This window comes from Triturus cristatus, chromosome 2_1, assembly GCF_964204655.1.
Source record: "Triturus cristatus chromosome 2_1, aTriCri1.1, whole genome shotgun sequence".
Taxonomy (NCBI): Eukaryota; Metazoa; Chordata; class Amphibia; order Caudata; family Salamandridae; genus Triturus; species Triturus cristatus.
Window position 1 is genome coordinate 1,017,194,367 of NC_140581.1, and position 23,985 is coordinate 1,017,218,351.

Genomic DNA, 23,985 nt, shown 5'->3' on the forward strand with positions numbered 1-23,985 from the left:
CAAAGGCCAATCATCCGGATGAACCGGGAGCAGCCTAAAGGCCGACTTGATATCACACTTTGCCATGCCTGCAGCTGCGCCCGCGGTCACTACAAGTGACATGGCTACGTCAACTGAGGAATATGACACCGATGCAGCATCTTCATCAATAAAATCGTTGACTGATGACCCTTCAGGCCATGACAAATGTTGAATCAGCCGAAACTGCCCTTCCTCCTTTTTGGGCACCACACCAATAGGGGAAATGATCAAATTGTGAACTGGCCACTCATCAAAAGGGCCTGCCATCCTCCCCTCACGCACTTCCTTGCTCAATTGCTCGCGCACCACCAATTTATGCTCTGATGCGGATTTCAAATTATCCGCCCACCTCCTAAGCCGAGGCCCATGGTACCCCAAATGAAAACCCCACCGAAAACCATCCAAAAGTGTCTGTCTTGCCTCCACATTCACATAACCCTTCAGTGCTCCCTCAAGCTGCACCAATTTAATTGGCGTAGGAGCCCTTTGGCCCAGAACCCTGTGCTCCCCTACCCCCCCATCCACCCTGAGATTGCTGCACACCGCCAGACATCCCCGCACCTGCCTGCTGCCCTTGCTGTCCGCCTGACGGTCTGATACCCCAACAGTTAACGAGAGGATGTCTTTTCCCGCACTTAGAGCACTCGTGCCGGTATTTGCAAAATTCCCGTGTGCATAAACCCTTGTTGAAATCCCAACATGCCCCAAATCCAGTTTGTGACGCGGCTGAGCCTCCCACCCCTCCCCGGGTGGGCTTTCCCTGAAAGGGTCGATAAACTAGAGGCAAACCACTAGCTGTAAAGATGGTCTTACCCCCTGGCGCCGCCCCCATTGTATGTTGCCACAAATCATTATCCAACTCACCCCATTTTGCCTCTGAGTCCCAAGCCATTCGAGCCCTGAACTCTTCGTCATACTGTGCCCATGCAAAACCACTACCTGTAATTTGGGCCTTCCGTATGACGTCCATATACTTAAATATAGCCACGCAGCGCTCAGGGAACTTCTCGCAGTACACACTGGCGTAAATTAAAAATGCCGCTGTCCAATTCTCAATTGTCAACAGTACTTTAGGGCACTTGGCTAATTCATACTCCTCCTCCTTAGAGCCCTCTTTAGATCTCACCTCCCTGTGCAAAAGCTTCAAAATCTCCACATATTCCCCTTTCCATATGCGCTCCTTTGTTGCGAGCATTAGGTGTGCGCCTAAGGGCTTAGTCACCCCCATATAAGGGAGCTTTTTAATTTTCAATTCTTTACTCACCAACGGCTCTTTTCCACCCAGCCCCTGTGTTAGACCCACTCTCCACTTTAGCGTCCAAAACCACTCCCCCATCCTCTGGGCCTACTCCCGTGTCCTTTACGTACCTACCCTTATATAATCTTCCTTCCGTCCCGCCCCCACTCCCCTCCCCCCCGACCCCACAGACACCATAATAGGTTTGGCCTGTGTTGTAACGCTCTCACCTGGCTCTAAAGAGGACGCTCGGATTGACTCCGATCTCCGCGCCGGCTTCTGACATGAATCCCCAACAGGATGAGCCCTCACCGATGGGCCGCGCTTTCCTTTGCTCTTCACCACCACCGGCTGCTTTAGGGGTACCGCTCCCTTGGGATCCTGCAAACACCTACAAGAAACATGAGAGGGCCCTCCCTCCTCATACTCCCGCAATTCCCCTTCCTCAGGGGTATCCTCATCATAATCAAGCAAGAGTGGCTCCTCCACCTGCAATACCTCATCAAATTCCACCGTACGAGCCTTACCAGCCCCAACATGACCTGAATGACCACTTTGCGGGGGAGCCGACTGTACACGCCGGTCCTCCCCCCTCCGATGACTGGCATGACAAGCCATTTTATCTGAAAAAACTGTCCACCTTGACTGTCTTGACGTTGGGACCAACGAGGTCGCGCCGGACCTTCGTGCGCTGGCCGCGACGAGATCCACCGCTGGTACGGGATGTGCCGCGCCAGGCCTCACCCTCCCTTCTCCTCGGCGCAAGTGGGCCGCACCTCGCCCTACCGAGTCCGCTGCGCTGCTACGCTTCTTGTCCTGTAAAGAAAAATGTTGGGCTGGTGTGCTGGGTCCCTGAAAGCTAACCAAACCACTTGCCCTATGACCACTCGAAAAAACCTCCCTAGTCTGCCTACTTCCGGAAAAACCTGCATGAAGCACACCGCCCGAAAACGGCGAAACCACACCTTCCTCGTCTCCACTCCAATCCAACATTGCCTGAACCACCGCAGACGCAGAGCCCATGTCCTGAGTAACCCCTCAAACCCGCGAGCTTCCTTCCCCAACGCGATCCAGACCTCTGACACAGACCCCTGGCCGCACCCCTAAATCCAAACCCTCGCCGCGCCCTTGAACTTGAGACAAGCCCGATGCAACCTCCCCGCCAATTCCCCGAACACCTTCAGACCAAGAGGGAAAAATACCCAAACCGTCCCAAGCCAGGTCCCCTCCAGCCGGCTCCAAATCACCAAAAACCTCATCCCCACTGCCACCCCCCCGTCCCTGCCCGACTCTGACCCTCCTCAAAAACCAGAGACCGCAAACCCCCCCACCCAAAGACCCCGAAGCCCTAGAACCCCCATACTGTCGAACAGAAAGTAAATCCTGCTAAGAACCCCACCCCCCCACCTGAGCCCACTCCCCTTCTCCCAAAGAGCTCGCTCCCACAGACCCCAAACCTCCCCTTACAGATAAAGGGGAAGAAAACAATAAAGGACTCTCACAGCTCCCTGCCCCCTGCTCACCAGCCTTGTCTGACATGCATAAAACCCCAAAATCCTGCTCCCCTCCCAATTGGCCAGAAAAACGCCCCTTCGACGAGCCATCACCTGACAACTGGCCTCTCAAACCCCCAATGCTGCCTGTACTGCCACCTGCCTTGCTAAAAACGAACGCGCGAGGAGAAACTTCCCCACGCTCTAAGAAACTGCCTTCCTGAAACGCCCCACCAGTACCCTGCACAGAGACGCCTCACGCCTCCTTCTTAATACGCAACGGAGCCTCCGGCAAAGAAGAAGACCGCCTCTTCGACACGCGCCCTCCCCCGCGCCTGCCTCTCACCGCGGGGGAGGAATATGAGCGCACCGCTGCAGCCGGCTCACTCGCCACTAAATTACCATCGCTCGCTCCTCCTGCCTCACCCGCCGTTGCCTGAACCCTCGGCTGCATTATAAACGCTGGGGCCGCCTTTCTAAAACGCTGGCGGCCCCGCTCACTCACCGACACAGATTTCTGCCGTTTCGGCGATGTACAAGCGGCCACCGCGACCTGTCCAACAACGAGGTCCATCCGGCCCGCTTCACTAAGAAGCCGGAGAGCCTCAAGGATGCGGTAATCACCTTCCGCCATCGCAAGACGCAAGAAAATTTAAACTGACAAAAAACACCACGCGCCGAACTCCCAGCCACCAGGTCACCAACACCTAAAATGGTGGCCGGGAGAAGGCGCCCAAGCCCTTTATAATTGGGCTACATTTCGGCTACAAAAATGTAGCCCAAACGCAAAATGGCCGGCGTAAGGCCAGCCACGCCCCCCCCACACGCACCCTCCCAAACCGCCGGGGGGGGGGGGGAACTCCCTGTGGTCGTCTGCCCCCCCCCAAGCCCCCCATGTGTGTGTGTGTGTGTGTGAGTGCGTGTGAGAGAACAGAGAGAAAGTGATCTGAATCCTAGTTGGCACTGTGGTTTCGTGGCTAGCGAATTTAAAATTGTATTACACACAATATATATTATTAACTACCATTGTAGGGGACCGTTTTAAGCAAATTTGAAGGCAGACCTTCTTATTGCACATTAGGTACTCATTTAGCATATGCATCTCTCTACGTGGCCTTCATTGCTTCAGTTTACTTGCGATAAAACAATCAAAATGCTACACTTTGGCATAGTAATGTCATTCCCACGCTCACTGAACCCATGGAACAAATGGTCACACATGAGCATTCTGAAAACTTGGCAGCTATGCAAGGCTTCGCAATGTCCAAAGAGCGCCGTCCGGGCACTGGGTGGACCTTGGTATGTGTGTCAGAGTTAAGAGGTGTGGCGTCCAGGGGAGGGGGTGGAACCACTGAGCCCAGAAAGCTACATTATTGACTTAACAGTCGCAGGCAGAGAGGAAGTAAGAAGACACTCTCTGCTTACTTATTAGTGCACAGCGGATCTGCGCTTTGGCAGGAAAGACGAGGAGGAGTATTTGTGGTAAGTATATTTCATTGCGAGGGGAACTACACTCCGTCCTCCGGAGATGCAGCTTTTCTTTCTCCCTGCGCTTCGGGGATTTTCGTAACTGAAACTTTCCACCGGTTTTAGACACGACTGGCTGCAACTGCTCATAGGAGTTAGCAGGGTGGATAGGGGCGAGAGAGGGAACCGTTTTTTTTTTGTTTTTTGCAGACTTATACAGCGCTAACTCGACCCGACGGTATTGGAGCGCTTTACATATGCACCAGTTACGTTACACAAGGACACATTCATGTTTTCGGTAGGCACAGAGAGATTGAGTGATTTGCCCAGAATCTTAGGATGTGGAGTCGACACCGGGGCTCGAACCTTGATTTCCCAGCTCCAAGGTCGGCAGTCTAGCAGTGCGACCACAACCGTTTACTTGCATCGCGGGTAGATCCACCTTCGTTTCCCAAATCACGATATGAAATGAGCCAGCCTTAAAGGCGAAGCGCGAATATAGCACGTAGAGAGCAAGCTATAACGATTAAGCGAAGTGTTCTCTCCTGGGAAAAGAACTGTATTCATGGGAACATTTATACATTTTCTAAAACGCCGCAGTTTGTTTTTAAATCAACGCTTGAAACAGTCCACTCAGCTCGTTTTCCATCTACCACTTTGGCATAGTAATGTCACTCGCAACAAACACTGAAACCATAGGACAAATGGTCTCCATGCTTTCTCACTGAAAATCTACTTGGGCTGAGCAGCGGGTAAAATTAAAGGTACGTTACACAGAACTCACAGTTTCACGCTGTAAACTGGAAATTAGATCTGGACTCTGGAGTCATAGAGCGAAGCTGGGATACAAATCTTACAGGTTCAGGAGCCGAACAAAAGAAGTCAGTCAGTGATAACTTTATTTCGGTCGAAGGACCATAAAAGTGCACATACGTACATCAACAATTACAAAGCACAGCGATGTCATAAAAAACTTGATCAGTATACATAATCGTTTTTTTTTTTTTACCTGTAGCCGGGGATGCGTGGGTATCCACTACGCCTACCCGGGGTCCGCGCTGCATAGAACATTAAATACTATTAATTGATTAATAAAGTGCATATAGACAAAAAACAAAATGTAAATTGAAAAATGTAAAACAATTTGAATGTGAAGGAATTTTAATTTGGAGGCTAAAAATTAAGGGTTTTATTACGATGTCGGTGGGACTGCCATCGACAGGTAGTCCGTCCGTGGCGGTCTCACGGACAGAAAGCCCTTCGGTCCGACCGTCGCATAATGATGCAGGCGGTCAGACAGACCCTTGTGGGACGGGGGACAGACCTCCACCTCCCACAGGATATACTGATCCCAACAGGGTGGCGGTCGGAATTGCAATCCCCAATGAGAGCGGTGCAGAGGCAGGCACCGCTGCCAGGATTACAATGTCTCTTTCCGACAGCCTTTTCATGGCTGTCCAGCTGCCATGAAAAGACTGTCAGAAACTGACTTTGGGGGCCCAGATCAGGGCCCCTGTCCCTCTTAGGCCACTGTAAAGTGACCATGGGGGCACATGTAAAGCCCCCACACACATCCATGCACCGTGTGCCAGGCACCACCTGGCACACACAGCATGGATTTGCAGGAAGTGCTCTTTAACACTGCAGCTTGTACTGTGGCCCTTTTTCTGGGCCACAACACAAGGCACAGTGTTAAAGTGCACTTCCCGATCGGCAGCCGGATGGTCGCATCATGATTCGGCAGTCGGACCCCCGACTGCTTGAGGGCGTTCTCCCGATTGATTTCCACAATAGCCCTAAGTTGGTAGCCTTGGAATGATTTGTGAAAGCAATGCAAGTGCATCAAACAGAATATAGTACAGATGATAAATGGCCACAATTGAATTTAGAAAAGCTCCAACCTTCACATTTAAATTAAAATGTTTTTTTTTATTTTTATAATTGTATGTGAAATAAAGAAAATATTTCAGCACATTTGTTTTTTTATGAATGCACATTTCTGTATTTTTTTTTTTTACTACTGTTTTGTGGTTCAAATTATTTAAATTGCTTAGGCTGATGTTCCTGGCTTCCAGTAATGACTCCGTGGGGGTCCCCAGAGTTCAATGATAATTCAGTGCTGATCCCTGGGCTTCAGTAATGATTAAGAGGGGTCCACATAAGTCACCAAGTTAAGAAACTCTGGTAAAGATGATGAACTGCCTTCACCAGTCATGAAATAGATGGGGCATCATGCAGGAAAAACAATCATCAATACTTTTCCTGAGCAGCATGAACAGCAATCATTTTGTAGTCAAATATCAGATTGTTAGTTTCTGTAAATATACACATTAGCTATCAATTTTACCCCTATACTTTCCAACACTTTCCCCACTGTTACCCTAAAAGTATTATGCGTTTAATGGTATGCCTTGTAATGGAATGCGTTGTAAAGGTAGTTTCTAAAAATGCGTTGTGATGGCAGGCATTGTAAAATCATGCGCTGTAATGGATGTTGCGATGTAAAAACCGTGTTGCAAAAGCACGTGTTGTAAATGTTTGCATTGTAACGTGTCTTATTTTTGTGATACATAAACTGAAATGTTAAAAAAAAAATAATGGCATTTTGATGTAAGAACAATATTTTGACCTAAAACACAGATTTGTTTTATTTTTTAGCAAATATATGTCAGCGTGCGAATAGGGCACTCCTGCTTCCATTTTTCTGTAGTGTCCTCTTTTTCTTTCAGGCCGTAGCAAGGCACAGTTCTGTGCTACATTAGAACCGCAATATCATCAATTACTATCAAAATAAAGGCACCTGGGTTGTGAACTTTTAAGATGCTAAAGGACATAGGATGGAATGTGTGTGGGAATTTGTTAAGGGTAATGGGATATTTTGTGAAATATCTTAATATTTTAGGCCAGCCTAGTTATTGATGTTTAAGAACTGTATTCAGACTGCAGACTAATATAACATTTGTTTTTGGATATACCCCACTTTTTAGCTGCCCATACACTACTGCCTTTGAGACGTGGCTGGGCGGCCAGTTTACCGCAGTCGCTCCGCCAAACCCTCATCAATGCCCTATGTCATAAATATGTGACCAGATTAAAACGTAACATTTGTTGCACAGCATCAAACTATTTATTCTAAGGGACATTCTTGCCTACAATCATTGCATATGAAGGAAGTAAGGCATATTTTAATGTAAACTATCCTTTTCAAGTTTATCTGTAAGTTTATTATAGATCTTAGAGGGTGGCTATACAAGTACTTTTAATAAAAATATTCATGCAGTAACAGGGTCAATCAGTATTTTATTCAGTTATTTATTTTTCGAATTTTGTGTAGTGCGAACTAGGTATCAGAATGCTTTAAAGAATTTGTACGGCAGCATCTACAAGAGTTACATATGCAGTAAGTAATATACGATAGACAGTGGGATATGTGAACGATATAGTTCGGAGGTAGTTATGGTAGGGTGTTTCGTAAGTAGGAGGAATAGAGGTACAGTTATTTTCAGAGGTAGTGATATTCAGGCTCTTTTTTTGATGTGAGGAAGGTGCATCAAGGCAAGTCAAATTGATTTGGAGGGGCGGTTAGATATTTGTTGAGAAGAAGTAATGTAAGTTTTTTACTGAAGTGAAGGACTGATTGATTGTCACGTAACTCCTGTGGCAGAGCATTACAGATTTTAAAAGCATTGCCAGAATAAGAAGGAGTAAATGATTTTTCTTACTCGAATTTGGGCTGAATCAAGAGTACTGTTAGAGCTCTGTAGAGGCCTCTTTTGGCTGGCTTTTGATAGTTTGCTAACATGGTACTTTGGTTTTTCAGTGTAGAGAGCTTTGTGGGTAATGCAGGCGGTTTTGAATATACATCTTGCTTCGGTTTGTAGCCAGTTGAGTTTCTTGAGTGATATGGTCAAAGCGACTCTCCCCAGAGAGTAGTCTGGCGGCTGCGTTGAGTGTGTCTTTCAAAGGGATATGGTGTGTTTTTGGGGAGCCAGTGATCGTTACGTTACTGTAGTCCAACTTAGAGAGGGCTAAGAATTGCGCCAAGGTCCTTAAGTCTATAAGGGGGATGAAAGGTTTGATTTTTCTTTTGGTGTTTCAGCGTGTTGAAGGCAGTTTTTGCTGAGGGGTTAATATGCCCTTTCATGTTCAGGTTTCTGTCAAGTGTAATCCCTAGTGGTTTAACAGAGTTGGAGATGGATGGTGTGTAGTTTAAGGCAGTGAGGTTATCAAGCCAGATATGGACATGATAGGACTTTCCTTTTGGTTAGATGAAGAGGAGTTCGGTTTTGTTGGGGTTGAGCTTTAGGTGTTTGTTGGTCAGCCAGGATTGTACCATGGAGTGAGTGCTGTTTAGGTGCTGTATGTCTTTAGATGACAAGATTTGAATGTAGATTTGAGTGTCATCTGCATAGAGATGGTAGGCAATTCTGTCTTGTTCAGGATCATTGCAAGGGGTTCCATATAGAGGTTGAAAAGGGCAGGAGATAGGATAGATCCTTGGGGGACTCCTTGAGGGACTGGAACTGGTGTATAGGTGGAATTTCTTTTGTTTGATTAGCTGAGAGCATTGGTTTAGGTAAGAAGCAACCCACTGAAGGACAGTACCTGTGATGCTTGTACTCTGGGAGAGGGTGTTTAGGAGAATGTTATGGTTGACAGTATCAAAGGCCGCTGTGAGGTTTAGAAGTATTAGGAGGCAGGCCTAGCCATCTTCAAGAAATCTGTGTAAGTCATCAGTGATATTCATAATTGCAGTCTGTGTACTTCAGCCTTTCTTGAAGCCAGATTGGAGGTTGTCATGCAGGTTGTATTTTTCAATGTGGTTGTTGAGTTGTGAGAACACACATTTTTCATTCGTTTTAGCAAAGAGAGTGAGGTTAGTTATAGGCCTGTAATTGTTAAGGTCATTTTGGTCAGCGTCTGGCTTTTTGATGATGGGGGTTACTTGGCCAAGTTTGAGGGAGGCTGGCATGGAGCAGCTGGATAAGGAGGAGTTAATGATTTTCGTTCATGTAGTGGAGATTATGTGTCTGAGATTTTTGACAAGCGCAGAGGGAAGGGGGTCGTAGAGGTGCGATATCGGCTTCATGCAAACAAGTATTTTAAAGATCTCTTCTTCTGAGATTTTCAAAATCAGTCCAGGTTGCACAGTTTTTCAGTTATATGAGGTTGTGGTTGGTGTTCTGGCTCAATGAGGAGGTTAGTTTGGGGGGGGACCACCATTCGTTATAGGTGACCACTGGCTGCACCCTCTTTGTTAGAGGGCACATCTTTGGTATGGGGTGAGGAGGTGGATGAGTCCAGTGAGAGTTTGATGTTTGCTATTTTTGTAGACTAGAATTTGGAGAACTCTGCTTGGTAGAGTCAGTAATTGAATGTTGTGTGAAAGATGAGGTTCGCTGTTTGATGTTGAAAATGTCTGCAGTCTCTTTCTGGAGTGGTCAAGTAGGGTTTGAAAGAAGGAGGATTTTTTCTGAAGATGTGTTTTTTATATTTTCTGCTGGGAGGAGCGAGAAATGGGTCAGCGAGGGTGGTTGTCTCCATGTTCTTTCAGCAAGTCTAAGTTGTCATCTCTCTTTGTTTAGGTATTTGTTAAACTAGGATCTGGAAGAGATACTTCTTGAGTTGTAGGGGGCAAAAGCGTGAAGAAGTTCTGGCATTTTTGTGTTGTAGTTGGAGGTGAGGTTATCTGGGGAAGTGAGGTCGGGTGGTGGTTGAATTTGGAAACTGACTAGTTCTTCTAATACAGAAAACCTTTTTATAGCATTCCAAGATGAATGAACATCTTTATAAAGCACAACAGCTGCTCCAAATATGCCTCCTGGCACATATGACACATGTGTTAAATGTTTAAGGAGGGATCTTAAAATGAAGTTATTGATGCAACAAACATGTATGTTTGTTTATATTTGCCGGTATGTGCAAGAATTCTGTGTTTGTAGAATGCTTCTCTAACAATGCAAAGAAAACAACTCCGATCTCCTGCTCTACTTCCAATGAGCAGACTCGGCTGTCATGAACCCTACCTAATACTTATATTATGTCTGCATAAGAGGCTTCCATGACATTAAACTTGTAGTTGATGCCCTAATGGCAGAGTTTTCTATTGATTTGTCACAGGCACTTCAAGATGGTGTTATCCAAGTCATGGCTGCTGGTCAAACACTTTGAGGGGTTCCCAAAACATTCTGATTTTAAGTTGAAGGAGGAAACGCTACCACCAATAAAAGATGGAGGTAAGAAAAATCTATAGATATTCAATATTTTGAAGATTTACTGTGGCAGGTTTTCTTGGGATCATATAATTCAGAATATCTATAAGAATAAGTGGGGTGGTGGATCTTGAAAACCATGACCATGTCTAGAGGGCTATCTAATATGCTTATGATTTATTTGTTGAGTGTTTATATAATCCTTATATCTGTCTGCCAGGAGGTTATATAGAGCTGCTATTAGGAAAGACTAATCAATTTATTATTTTGTCTGCCCGCTCCTAGCACCTAATCTAATTAATGAAAACTTCAGAACTGTCAGGACACTTTTCAGAGGGACAGAGGGCAAGCACCAGTTACTAGGCCCAACCGTGGGGGCTAAATTGGTTTACTCCTTATGCCCCAGGGCCTGACCTACTATGGGTCCTGTGTAACTGGGCAACTGCTACCCCTTTCAGCACTAGACTCTCAGTTGTAGCGAGGGTCAAGCAGTCCAAGACTCGTTGAGGTATTAGGCATATACAGGCGTATAAACAGTACAAACAGTAACCATAATAAGGTACAAACAGTAACCACAATAAGGTGATTGTCCAAGTCAAATACTTACTTGTTTGAAGAAAGTAATATTTTAATATAAGCACTCAAAGACAAAATGCAAAATAATAGCCACAGTCTCTTCCCCATTCAATACTGGAGGCAAATCACAGCTGAGGTCCTTGTTAGTCCTCATGCCATAAAGTCTACATTTGGCTTTAAGAGTCACCTTCAACACTGCTATGTGCTCAGGGCTTATTTACAAGCCCATTGTGCAGAGGGTGCATCATTTTTATTCACGCAGTGCAATGGGCTTACCCATAATTGCAAGGCCATTTAAAGTCACCCTGCGTGACTTTTCATTGCCTTGTAAATATGTTTCTCTTTCACGCATAACTCTGCGTGAAAGGGGCATTCCATGGGTGTTGTTGTGGGTGTTTCCATGCAACATCCATGGAACATGACGCACGCCCAGATTTACAACATTTTGTTAATCTGGGAATGCATAAGGAGGCTCAACGAGGAGAAATAGTTTTGTTTCTCTTGATTCTTTCCTCTTTCATTGTGCAGCACGCATAGAAAAAGCAAAGTACCTTTAATTATTATTTTTGTGCAGGAAGGTTTCCCTTCCTGCACAAAAGCAATCATCCCCTCAGCGCAGGCACCCTTGCAAAATGAAGCAAGGGTGTTTGCGCTGGCGCACGGCTGCTGTTTGTATGCCGGCGCAGGGGAAAAGGACAGCAATGCTTGCTTGCGCTGCCATGCGTCAAAATATTGTAAATGAGGCCCTCAATTCGTAGAAGTCCCCTCAGGCCTGCTGCCCTTGAACAGTTTTACCGGACCCAATGGAAGTTGGCAAATGCGACAGGACAAGGACATGTCTTTGTCAACTCCAGTCTTCCCATGCCGAGGTTCTGCTACCTCTTGGGGTCTTTTCCCAATGGTCCTCCTTCAGTCTCCAGTTGGACCTCGTTAATGTTGGACTCTGCATTTTCTCGCAATTGCTAGGTGTTCCTCACAGCAGCCTGAACAAGATGATCCGGAGCAGTGGCCCTACTTTCACAGTGACTCCAAGCAAACGGGGGTCGCTGAATGTTTCTGCATAAGGGTAACAGCCCTTACTTTGCTGTGGCCCCCTCCTGGCAAACAGGGGTTGCTGATTGGTTCTTCACATGGACAGCCATCCTTACTTTATGCTGGTCCCCACATGACATATGGGCATTACCGTCTTTATCCATTCAGCGGTACCTTCTGGATCGAACGTCTCACATTGCGCTCACCGGGGTCCATTCTGCATGATTCCACCCATGGGCCTCTCTCCCTCCAAGCACTCTCCTCCTCACTGGGTGCACTGGTCTTTGCAGGCAGGCAATAATCTGGTGCTCCATGCTGAAAGCAAGTGGTCTAGACTTTCTGGATGGTGGACCCTCCCCAATCAGGGAGACTAGCAGACCATGTTCACTAGTCCTGGTCCAGCAGCTAGAATTTGTGGTGATGTTCTTTTCTGCTGAACAGTGATGTTGAATAACTTGCGAGTTTCATGCTCAGACCTTTATATTCTTTTCCAACTCCAGACACACATGATATAGTGTCCGCTCATTTGAAATCTGGACTGTGGATGTCATCTCCTTTGAAGAGCTCTCTCATCTGAACCAACCTTTGTCAAAAGGATAGTCTACCACAGTGGGAGTGACTGCATTTCTAAGTAGCCCACAACACTGGCAAAGTGAGTAACCGGGGATTACACTTGACTGCCAGCTGCAACTGAAATATACCTCATAAAGGTTCAAAGGCCTAAGCCTTCCTCTCTTTCAAGATTCCCTAGTCCACAGTGCCAACCTTCCGAGTCCCAGCTCTCTCTGGCAATGAGTCCAGGTCCACTGACCGGTAACTCTTCCTGGAATCAAAGATATCTTTGATGTGCACAGAGGATACTCTGCTCCCCTATTTTCAGAGTGTGTTCCCACCTCAGCCCGCAGGAATGTCAGCAATACACATCGAATGGTTCGGGGTGCAGTCCTCACCTCCACTAGCCTTTCCAGGCCCTGTGTTTCTAAAATTGAACCCACAGGACTCCATGTTACGTACAATACACAGGCACACACACATCCTAGAACACACACTCAACACACAAGTATCATATGCTTTCCAACGCTACACACAATCCATGCAGGCCAATGGTGAGCTAATTCCATAGCCATGGAACTTTACATGAATGTCCCAGTAGGCGCCACTCCCATGATACATGTAAAAAAGGCCTGTTCACACTACTGATCACTATGAAATACAAAAACGGGCATGCTGCCGCCACCATGCTGGTGTCACTTAACTCCAGGTAAGGGTAGTAGCCCTCTACTACCCTGTGGGTAGCACTTGGTCTGCTCTCCCTGTATGACTAAACCACATTAGCATGACACAGGCCTAGACCATGGCACACACTTATGATCTGTGTTTGCCCATGAGAAAAAATCATTACCTGTGGACCAGATATCCAGGCAGCTGGGGCACTCGGGGCTGGGGTGCACATCCCTCACCATGCATGAGACTTTTCCATCCCAACAAGAATCATCAATGATCCTTCCTGGTTTGTCTGTCCCTCCACTAAGATTCCTGTCTCAGAAAACCTCAGTGAGCAACAAGCTAGCTATTTCTATAGTACAATAGAAATAAATAATCAATTGGGTAGTCCATTGTCTATCTCTTTTTTTTCTCTCCTGGACATCTACCTCCTGATAGCAGTACGATTCTCACAGCCAACACCCCTCTTATGGTAGAGGGAATCCAAGCAAGGCTATGCACCATCTGGTTCCCCCTTATATACATGTCTACTTGGTATCCTCAAACCCACATTTCACATTCTTGGTCAAGCGATTACCGACACCCTTAACATCTTGTTAATGTCTGGTCAAGTCCCTTCTCTTTTGGAAACAGGCTATTGTTACTCCCCTTTTTGGGGAAAGCTTTGGCTGACCTCATTACCGCTCACCCTTCAATCTTAATTTCACCCTGATTCCTATGGTGTGCCACAGGGCTCCGTGCTCAGGCCTGCATCTGTCACTTTTCTGTTCTCTACTTGGCCACTGTTGCTGGTCTGATCAGCAATCATGGCATTGTTTTCTAATGTTACATTTATGACAGACAGCTGTTTTTCCCTCTTCACTTCTATTCCAAATCTTCACCATTACCTAGTAAAATAAATCTATGTTTGGCTGGTGTATGAACTTGGATGCATGACAAATCCTTAAAGCTTAATTCAAATGAAACCTCAGTGCTTATCTTCGCTGTCAATTCTTCTCCCTGTCAGATGACTAGTGAGCGTCTTGTGTAAGCCCCCCTCCTTCTGCTGATGCTCAGGCCAGGAACTTAAACATTATATTTGACAGTTCCCTCACATTCCAGGTCCAAGTTGCCAAATTGAAATCCACATGTTACTTTATAATGAAAGTTCTAAGGAAATTTCATATCTATTATCTTCATTGCTCCGGGAAACCTTCTGTCTTGGCTGTATTATCCACATGACTGGATTATGGTAATACTGTCTCTTTCAGCCTCCATAAATGTGACATTCCACAGTTTAAGATCATCCAGAAAATGGCAGTTTGCCTTGGTCATGGTTCTTCCTCGTTTTAAAATTATTTCACATCATCTGATCTCTCTAATTTTGCTTCTAGTACTAAAGCACCTTTCCTGCCAATCCTCTGCATGTGTCACTGCACCTGTTAAAGCCATGATCCACCCTTTATTCATGACTGACTCCTCCGCTGCACCCCTCTTCGTTGCCTTAGCAGGTTCTGCTGGAGTTTTGCGTTGACAGTCACCGCAGCAGTTGAATTTTGGCGTGAAGATATCACTTCACTGTTGTAAGGAGCCCAAACTTCAAAATGTTCACCTTTTCAAGAGGAGGAGGTCACACTAATGCTAGCCAGTAGTCCAGGACATAGGGGGCACCTCTTGTGGATCAGTCCTCGATCCAGCAGAGGCCAGCTACAGGGCTCAGGCAAGTTCAGGCCTGTCCAGTTGGAGGTCAGCTGGGCAGTTGCAAGGAAGCTTCTCAAAGCTTTTTGTGCCCCTATAGCTCACACAGGAGGTCAGCCAACTGCCCCTTGGATTCCCTCTGTGGGATCAAGGCAAGCAGATCCAATCTTACTTTTTCAGACAACAAGGCAGTCCTTCTCACAACAGGACAGACCTTCTGTCAGCAGGGATGTCCTTCTGAATCTTACACAGGTCCAAGAGTTTTCTGATAAGTGGCTCTGAAGGTCCAATTTATTTTACCAGGTGTCAGCTTTTGTGTGGCAGGAATTCCTTGTCCTACCCCAAAGGTTGGCCCTAGGCAGTTCTTGCCATTCCTGTAGTCCTTACTTCAAACTGTCTAGGGTGACAGAAGCAAGGGCAGGCCTTGTGTCAGGTTCTTTCATATGTACTGTAGGCAGGGCCCTTTGAATTGTTCTCGGTTTAAAGCACAGCTCCTTCCCAGCCATCCTGTCAGGACAACCCTCTCCCCTTAGACCTAGGCTTCCTTTGGCTCATTGTCTAGAAGCAATACACATCCCACAACAACGAACCCATTCACAGTAATGTGACCCAGGACGCTGGCAGAAAGGCACAGATGGTTTATGCAAGAAAATGCCAACTTTCTAAGAATGCTTTTTTTCAGAAAAGTAATTTTAAATCCAACATAACCATCAAAGAGGATTTTAAATTACAATTTATTTCAGTGTAAACAGCCTATCACTATCTACTCACAATCTGAACTTGGCACCTATTAAGTGTAATAGGGCAACATTTGTAGTAGTTTATTTCGATCAATAACATGATCAGTCATAAAAACAGACATTTCATAAAAAATTTCCATTAGGCACAAGTCATAAACACACAGCCCAATTGGTTAAAAAAGAATAAAAACGACAATTTATCACTTCTATGAATACAGTTGGAATTAGCTTAAAACGTTAAGATTAAAACTAAAATGAGGTTATCAATCAATACTCTGTGAAAATGTAAAAATAAAAATAGAATAGGAATCTATCCATTCTTTAAAACCTATAATATGGGTTTATTAACGGCCACAGGATTTATTTCTAATCAACAGTCAGTAGGGCCTAACTTCTTCCTTTCCCAGTATTAGCCCCGATTTAATAACCTGCACTGTACCCGAGTTTAGATCTTCTCCCCCATGCATACAGCAAATATCTAGACAGTGTGAAAACAAGCCACCTAGTAGTATCTGATGTGAAGACATGCATTGCTTCTTTAGGACGTGAGCAAGATAACACTCGACAAGCTGGATTAATCCAGGTTTTCCTCAGTTTTGCATAAAACGGACAGAAAAAAATAAAGTGCTCTAATGTTTCAGGGCTATCATTACATAGGGGGCAAAGCGAAATTACAGATGCATTCTTCGAGTTACTTCTCAGCGGGTTTAATGGAAGAGCCCCGGTTCTGAACTGTATATAAATTGCACATGCTTGGGGGAGGGGGTTCAATTTCATCCATATAAGATTAAAGCTTAAAACTACTTTTAATATCTAGAAAACACGTTGTTAGGGAACCGGTGGTTCTAGCTCAATACATGAGGAATCAACAAACTCCCAAAATCTCTTTTTTAAAAGAGACCCCATTTTTTTTAGTGATAGATTTTGGATCTTGCCACATAAAACCCAGTCCCAGTTTATAGAGCCAAACCTTTACGTTTTTTTAACCATACCAGGCGCCCAGTTTGACTAGGATAGGTTAAAAGCTCCTCCGTTTCCTCCTTAACAGGAATCTGCGTCTTGCTGGTATAGAGTCTAATCCAGAACAGAAGCACCTTCAGGACAGCAGATAGGCAATAGACCTTAGACCAAGGTCTAAGCAAAGTGGTATTAATGGCGTATTCTTTGGAAGGTTTAAGGCTGCTCGTAAAAATGTGTTTTCTGAAACTTCTAATTGGTTCAATTGTTCCATCCCCCACAGTTCTGCCCCGTATAAAGCTGCACCCTTTCCCTTTGCCCAATGTTTTTCTAAAATTGGAGAAATTGGACGGAAAGGGGAACCTGTGGCTTTCTTAATTCTAGCAAAATCTACATGTTGCAATCTTTTGTATTTGAGGAATCCAAGACAGGTTCTCACTTACTCTAACCCCCAAGTAGTCAAATACCTTGAAATGGTCTAACCTTTGGGTGTCTTGCCTCAGTTTATTCTTTCTAGACTTATACGGGTTAAAAACCATGAACTTGGTCTTTGAGCAGTTTATTTCTAATCCTCTTTCTTTGCAGGCAGTTGCAAACTTAGTTGGTACTTTCCAGATCCCCGCAGAGGTTTTAAAAGTAAGCAGCTTATCGTCTGAGAAAAGAAGACAGGGGATTAGTTTGCCCGCCAGTTTTGGTGGATCCCCTCTGCAGTCATAGAGATCTTTATTAAGCCCATTCATATATAAAGTGAACAAGGTTGGCGCTAAGACACAACCTTGGCATACCCATTTTAACACCAGGATGTTTTTTGTTAGGCTACGATCTGTATTCCATCTGACTTTGGCATAAGTTCCAGTATGCAACTGGACCAGTTACCGCCTTCCAAATTAATAGTAAAAACCGAAACACCTGATCTAGGGTACTCGTAGAGGACCTAAAACCAGCCTGCAGATGAGAAAGTATACAGCAGTCTTCCATCCAGCCGTGGAGGTGCGTTAAGATCATTTTACAGAATATGTTTTGAGATACCTCTATAAGGCTAATATGCCTATAGTTTGCTGGGTCCCCCTTGTCGCCCTTTTTAAATATGGGAAGAATTTCAGCACCTTTCCATGACTCGGGGATATCCCCACCACATGTAATAGCTGAATATACTGAATGGAGTAAGGGGTCCCATATACTAGGTTCTGAGCGATGTAGGTCGCCAGGTATCTGGCTAATCCTGGGGCCTTTCCTGACTGTAGAGATGAAATCGCATTCGTAGTCTCCTCCAGTTTAAAGTGAAATTCTTCCACACAGTGTACTATGAGGGTGTCCCTATTAATCACAACTATACCATCCTCCAAGAAGGGCACTTCCCCTGGGAACAGGCTCTAAAAATACTCTTCCCAAACTTTAGGTTGTATGTGAAAATCTGTTTCGCTAACTGGCTGTTTAAGGCCTTTGAATAATAAGTGCCAAAAAGTCTGGGAGTCCTTTATTCTTGATGCCTCAACCAAAATGCGCTAATTTTCTTCTTCCCATGCCCTTTTGGCCTTGCTCTGTGTTCGCTTATAGGCTCTTCTTGAATTTAGTACATCAACCCTTGTTTCTTTCTTGACTGCCATGGATAGAGCTATTTGTTTTATTTGCAATCTTCATTGTACCATGGAGCAACTTTAACAGTAGATATTTTAGAGTTACACTGTTTGCTTACAATAGCCTTTATATTGGAGGATAAATGAAAAAAGGTGGGCAGAGTGATGTCTTCGCTTGGGTCCTGGTTTCCCAATACAACTAAAGCCTCAGCTACCTCTTTGTAAATTGACGATAGAAGTGTCTCATCAGAAATGATCTGTGACCATTTTATTCCCCTTTTATTATTAGATGTAATAATAGGGGCTGCTGCTGAGCTTATTTGATGTTGCGGAAGGATAATGCCTGATAGCTCCAAAAACAATGCATTATGATCACTGCCTTCTCTGTCTAGGACAGTCATATCGTGGATATTGGACCATAAATCGAGATCTACCATAATAAAACCAATTCTGCTCCTACCACTGCCCCTTTTAAATGTGGTTTGGCCTCCTCATCTAAGGCAGTCCGTCCATTACAAGCACAAACCCCATTGGTAAGTGTAAATGACAATACTTGCTGACCAACCTTTGAGATTCTTTTCAGTGCTGGTATTTGAAGCTTTTTAATACCTCTGGCTTGCTCTTCCTCCTATACCAGATCCTGAATATAATCAATAGGTTCATGGGTTGTATTAAAATCACCGGCTAGAACAAGATAATATCCTTTACACGAACTATCAAGAAATTCAGTCAGTAATAATAAAGTGTCCGAGTCCTTATGGGGACTGCTGAACCGGTTATACAGCTTTATTAGCCTCAAGTGCATATTCCCTTTTAATGAGATAATATCAAGGCCTAAGATTTCCTGTTAGTCCAAGTTTAGCCATTTTATTTTACAACTCAGTGTTGATTTTATCCAAATTAGCAATCCTCCTGAGGGTCTGCCAGCTCTGGAGTGTCTGGCTTCGAGGCTGTAAGTGGTGTACCTCACCCTGTAATACCACTCGGTTTGCAGAAGACCTATATGGCTACTGTCCACAAAACTGCCCCATTATTGATCATTTATTTTAACCCTGCGATATTCCATGAGATAATATTTAGATCCTGGCCCTCAATAGCTCTTACATACGACTGTGGGCCTTCTGTAAGTTTTCCCCCTATGCATCTGCCATGAAATGGGCTCTGGCCCATAGATATGACTGGGTTCCCATTCTCTCTAATACTCGGGATACATATATTTTCTTCCCTTCTAGGGCTATCAACAATAACCGCTTCATTAAGAGACAGACAACTCTTACAGCTTGGTTTTAGTCAATCGGGATTATCCAGCCCAGACAGAGCCTGGTAACAATTCCTAGTTTTGATGGGGACATAATCCCTAGATGTCTGCGGAAAGGAGAGTGCATTCATAATTGTGCTGCTCGACTTACCATTGGGTTTAAGATGCCTGTAAAAGAAACCCAAGGGCATAATGCCAATCCTTTGAGTATATTCGCTCCCTGGTTTTCCTCTCCAACCTCTGATCAGTTTACCAACAAGGACAGGTGACCTACAATTTATTACTACAAAATCTCCACAGATAGACTTACACAAAGGACCAATCCAACTCGCTCTTCTAACAAACAAGATATCCCCATAGTTAGTATTAGTGAAGTCCGAGTTAAAGGATTGCAAACCTTATTTTTTCAATTGGCTCGTAGTTTCTTCCATATTACTCTGTAGTGGGGGACGTTTGTTAATATCGCGACATAAGGACAGCATCTGGTGGGGGATCCAATTTCGTCTCAGGTCGGGGTGGAACCAGAATTTGTGCTTCATACGTTACCACATTCGGATGATCATTACATAAAAAATCATTGTGACTACATGTAACCTGCGATGATTTAGGACAGCTTCCCAAGTTTACACCCCCTGTTTGATCGTTTAGTTTGCCTCATAGACGTACCTTGGGATGTGCCCTCCATAACAACCTTTGCATTTACCCTTGTAGAGTTTACCTGAGGAGGTTGAGTAGTTTTACAACAATGCCCTGTTACCACATTAGGCAGTTTAACAGGTTCAGAACACCACTCCATAGCAGGATAATCAGAATTTCTAGATTCGGCAAATCCAGTCCCACCCAACAGACTATTTACATTTTTTTCAATTTCACCCACACTTCTTTCTAGTTTGTCCATCTTAGCCAATATTGGTGCAAGATTTTTAGCAAGTAAGTTATCGAGGTGCGTAATTAATGTCTCAATGCCTTGCTCAGTTAGGGCTTTAGAGACTGATGATATGGGCATTGATCCTGACAAAGTACTCTTTTGAATGTCCATATTTCCTTCATGCAGTGGTCCCTTAGGTTTGTTTTTTGATCTAGTACTGGTTCTTAATGGAGGTTCCTGATTTTTTGTTTTCCTCTTCCTCTTAGCTGGCAGATCTCTTATCGTAGGCGATGTTAAAGTGGGTGAAGATAAATGGTCTGCAAGGATTACATGATCATCCTCTGGCATTGTACTGGCCAGTATTTCCTTATCCATACCTGCTGGCATTCTGATTGGGATTTGATCTAAATTTGGGGCGGCTAGCAAACCTCCCTCCATAGACAGTCGACGTTCTACCCCTAAAATTATTTCTTTGTCCAGGACTCTAGCAGAAGCCTTCAAAAAACAGTCCAATGTGGACCTCGGTGTACCCTCCTTATTGCCCATTTGCTTGCATTTGGGAATCAAGTCAACCCCCAATGTACTAAGGTGACCACCAAGTGTGAGCAAATCCAACCAGAAATGTACTTGGCTACAACATTTCTCCCAGATGGATTAATATTTAGTGATGTTACCAGATGAAAGAACCACAAGAATGGGCCCGGCCCGGTCTCCTTCGGGCTCTTTCTTGCGCAGATGGGACCACCCTTGACCCTCCGGGTGCACAAATCGGCGTCAGCGCCACCGGGTGCATTCCAGGGCTTGCTGGGGGTTTGAGTCACCTGTGGCAGGTGAGGCGGCAGTGGCGAAAAACGGTTCCCGCGCTGCAGGAGCCGCTAATTCAATTCATGCGCCTCCAGGCACACAAATTGGCGCCGCGCCTCTGGCCACGATTCAGAGCTTGCTGGGGGTTTGAGTCCCCTGTGGCAGGTGAGGTGGCAGTGGCGAAAAACACCAACCTAGTGTTAGTCAATGAGAGCGATAGATCTTATAACAGTGAAAAAACGTATGTAGGAGGTTTCCACTGCCATGACATGTAAAATGTAAACACACATGTCCTATGTTTTAAATACCCTGCACCCTACCCTGTGAGACCTTAGGGCCTATTCCAGAGGTGACGTACAGGTATTAAAAGGAAGATTTAGGCCTGACAAGGGGTATTTTGACAGGTCAAATTGTCAGTTTAGAGCTGCACTACAGAGGCAGGCCTGAGACATGCAGGCCACTAGCAGCATTTAATTTACAGGCCCTGGGTGCATGTAGCACCGTTCATAAGGGACGTACAAATAAAGTAAATGTCCCAATTAGGTGTAGTCAATTTTACCATATTTTAAGGAGAGAACACAAGCACTTTACCACCTAATGACAACAAAAACTATTTCTGCAAAGTTAGGGAGCGAAAGTAGAAAGTTCGGGTGCATATCATGCCAAAGATGTTAGATCGCACATGATGCCGTGGGCCCCTCTGGTAAATGATGAGCGCTCTCAGCTCATCTGTTTATTTCTTGGGGTGGGAGTTTGTAAGAAGATGGAGGTTTTATTTCTTCTTCTTGAAAATAGGAAGATTCCCAACATTATTTGGTGAGGGTCCCTTGTCCCACATAGGAGACAATTTGAACCACATGGTGGATCTCTGGACTCTATGGCAGTCCTTGGAGAGATCTGTTGTTGTCCTGGTAGGTCTCTTGTTAGAAAAGTGATTTTTTTTCATAAGGTGGTATTTATAGAGTTGCCTGATGTGTTGTTTATAGAATGGTATTTTGGTTCTAGGTATAAGTGACATGTCAGGTCCAATGTTAGTAGTTTTGATGAGTAACGTTATCATCATCCTGACCTGCTGTGCCGCAGCCATAAGCTACAACTCACCACCCATCTGTGATCCATTGGAGATAAATGAGGTCTGATGTACATTTGTTGAGGTGGGAATTAAGGGAAGAATCTTGTTTTACCTCTATGCCTCATTCAATAAATTAAAATTAATCTGCTCCTTTGTGGCACATACCTGCATCCACCAAACTAAAAATACCTCTCCATATACATTTTAAACGAGCAGACATTAATTGCGCCAATTTGTGGTGCTGTTGCTCACACCTCATTCACTCAATAACCCCCAGTATCATTAGATAGGCTGTTGTCAATGGTGTCTTGTTTGGAAGAGAAAGCGAGCAGTGCCCATGCTGCTTTTAAACTTCTACTAACCAATTGGAAGAAGATATCTTCAGTGGGGGTCAAACCTGGCCCTCTCATATTAAGTGAAGTCAGGAATCCTGAAATTTAGAGATAAGACCTAATTGCCAGGACCTAACTGGCTGCTGAATTACATGGGGGCTAGCAAAGTAAGCTGATTGTCTTATCCAGGGCTCTCATTAGTAAAAGGATATTAGAAAAGTGGCACCTAATAATATCTATTCTGGGTTGACTGAGTGCTGTTTAGGATGGGTGTAAAGCGGAACATTTTTAACTTGATGATAATGTGGGTCAGTCATTGTGGTACAGGTTTTGATTATTCAACCAGGAAGGCTCGACATGGACAGCACAATATTGGGCCACTATGGACTGTTGAGTGGCACTTGCTACCTCAAGAAACTGAAAGAGATTCTCAAGGAAGTTTAGCAAGAAAAGTGATCTCCCTGTTCCTGACTTTCTTCCAGTTAAATTGACTTTGATCACCTTAGGTCTTTTCTTTCCCTCTCAGCATTACATCCTACTGCTTAATTTCCTGTGACATTGGTGCAGTGTGCTGAAGGTTTGCTTTTTGTAATGTGCTCTGTACACCAGTGCAATCGCTTGAAAGGAGAGTGAGTTTTTTGAAAATGGAAGGGCGGTTGCACAGCTTGGAGTATTGGCGTCCAGATTACTAGGACTGATGGTGACATTATATTTATAAGCACCTGTATGCAAATAATTGTATTATAGCTTGCAAGTTACTCACACTTAATTGTTCTGATTGATATCTCGGGAGAGGAAATGGGGACCTTATGAACAATCACCACTTTCTTGGAATGTGAGGCCCTGTTTTGGGGCTGCTTTCTTTCTGACTAGACAGAAGGAGTTATTTTTCTGTTTTCTTTGTGTTCGCTTTAGAATCATTGTGTCATTTAAATTGTTTCAATTTTATGAAGGGTTTGAGCCAAACTTGTGTTTTTTTACGAGAGGCTTTTTGCCAGGAGTGAGGAATGGGGGCTGTTTTGCTCAGACATTGTTTGACAGAATTTCTGCAGGTAATGATGTTTTTAAGCTTTGACATTTGTGATGTGGTTGACTTGCGGGTGAAACGAGTCAAATAAAATGAAGATGTTGTCAGTCCAATCAAGGGCACATAGTTGGTTTACACGGTGAATGTAATTTAAAACCTTGTCCATGCTGCTTAGAAGGTTGTTCTTAGGCATGTGGGAGCACTGTGCGAAGTCAGTGTGCTCTGTAAGCCAGTGATGGTGGGCCTGATTCACAAAAGGTAAAATTAAAATTTTGTGTAAGTTTACAATTGTTTGCTATTCACAAAGGGATTTATGAGTAGTATCTATACAAGTGTGGAGCCTCCTCACATAAAAATACCTTCTTTTTGTTGCAGTCAGTCTTAACATTTGCCTTTGACGTGGTCCAGCGC

General features: G+C 44.7%; 1 protein-coding gene across 2 annotated transcripts in view; it reads left to right on the forward strand.

Annotated features, from left to right (window-relative positions):
- Positions 1–4,061: 4,061 nt before the first annotated feature.
- LOC146866244 (prostaglandin reductase 1-like) overlaps positions 4,062–23,985 on the forward strand; it is a 336,856-nt gene continuing 316,932 nt past the window's right edge. Inside the window, exons 1-2 of one of the 2 annotated variants that reach the window (XM_085634947.1) lie at positions 4,062–4,233; positions 10,339–10,454. In XM_085634947.1, the coding sequence (XP_085491073.1) occupies positions 10,349–10,454 (106 nt within the window). In that variant the 5' untranslated portion in view covers positions 4,062–4,233; positions 10,339–10,348. The remainder of the gene's footprint in view (positions 4,234–10,338; positions 10,455–23,985) is intronic. The other variant, XM_085634956.1, reaches the window with a different exon arrangement.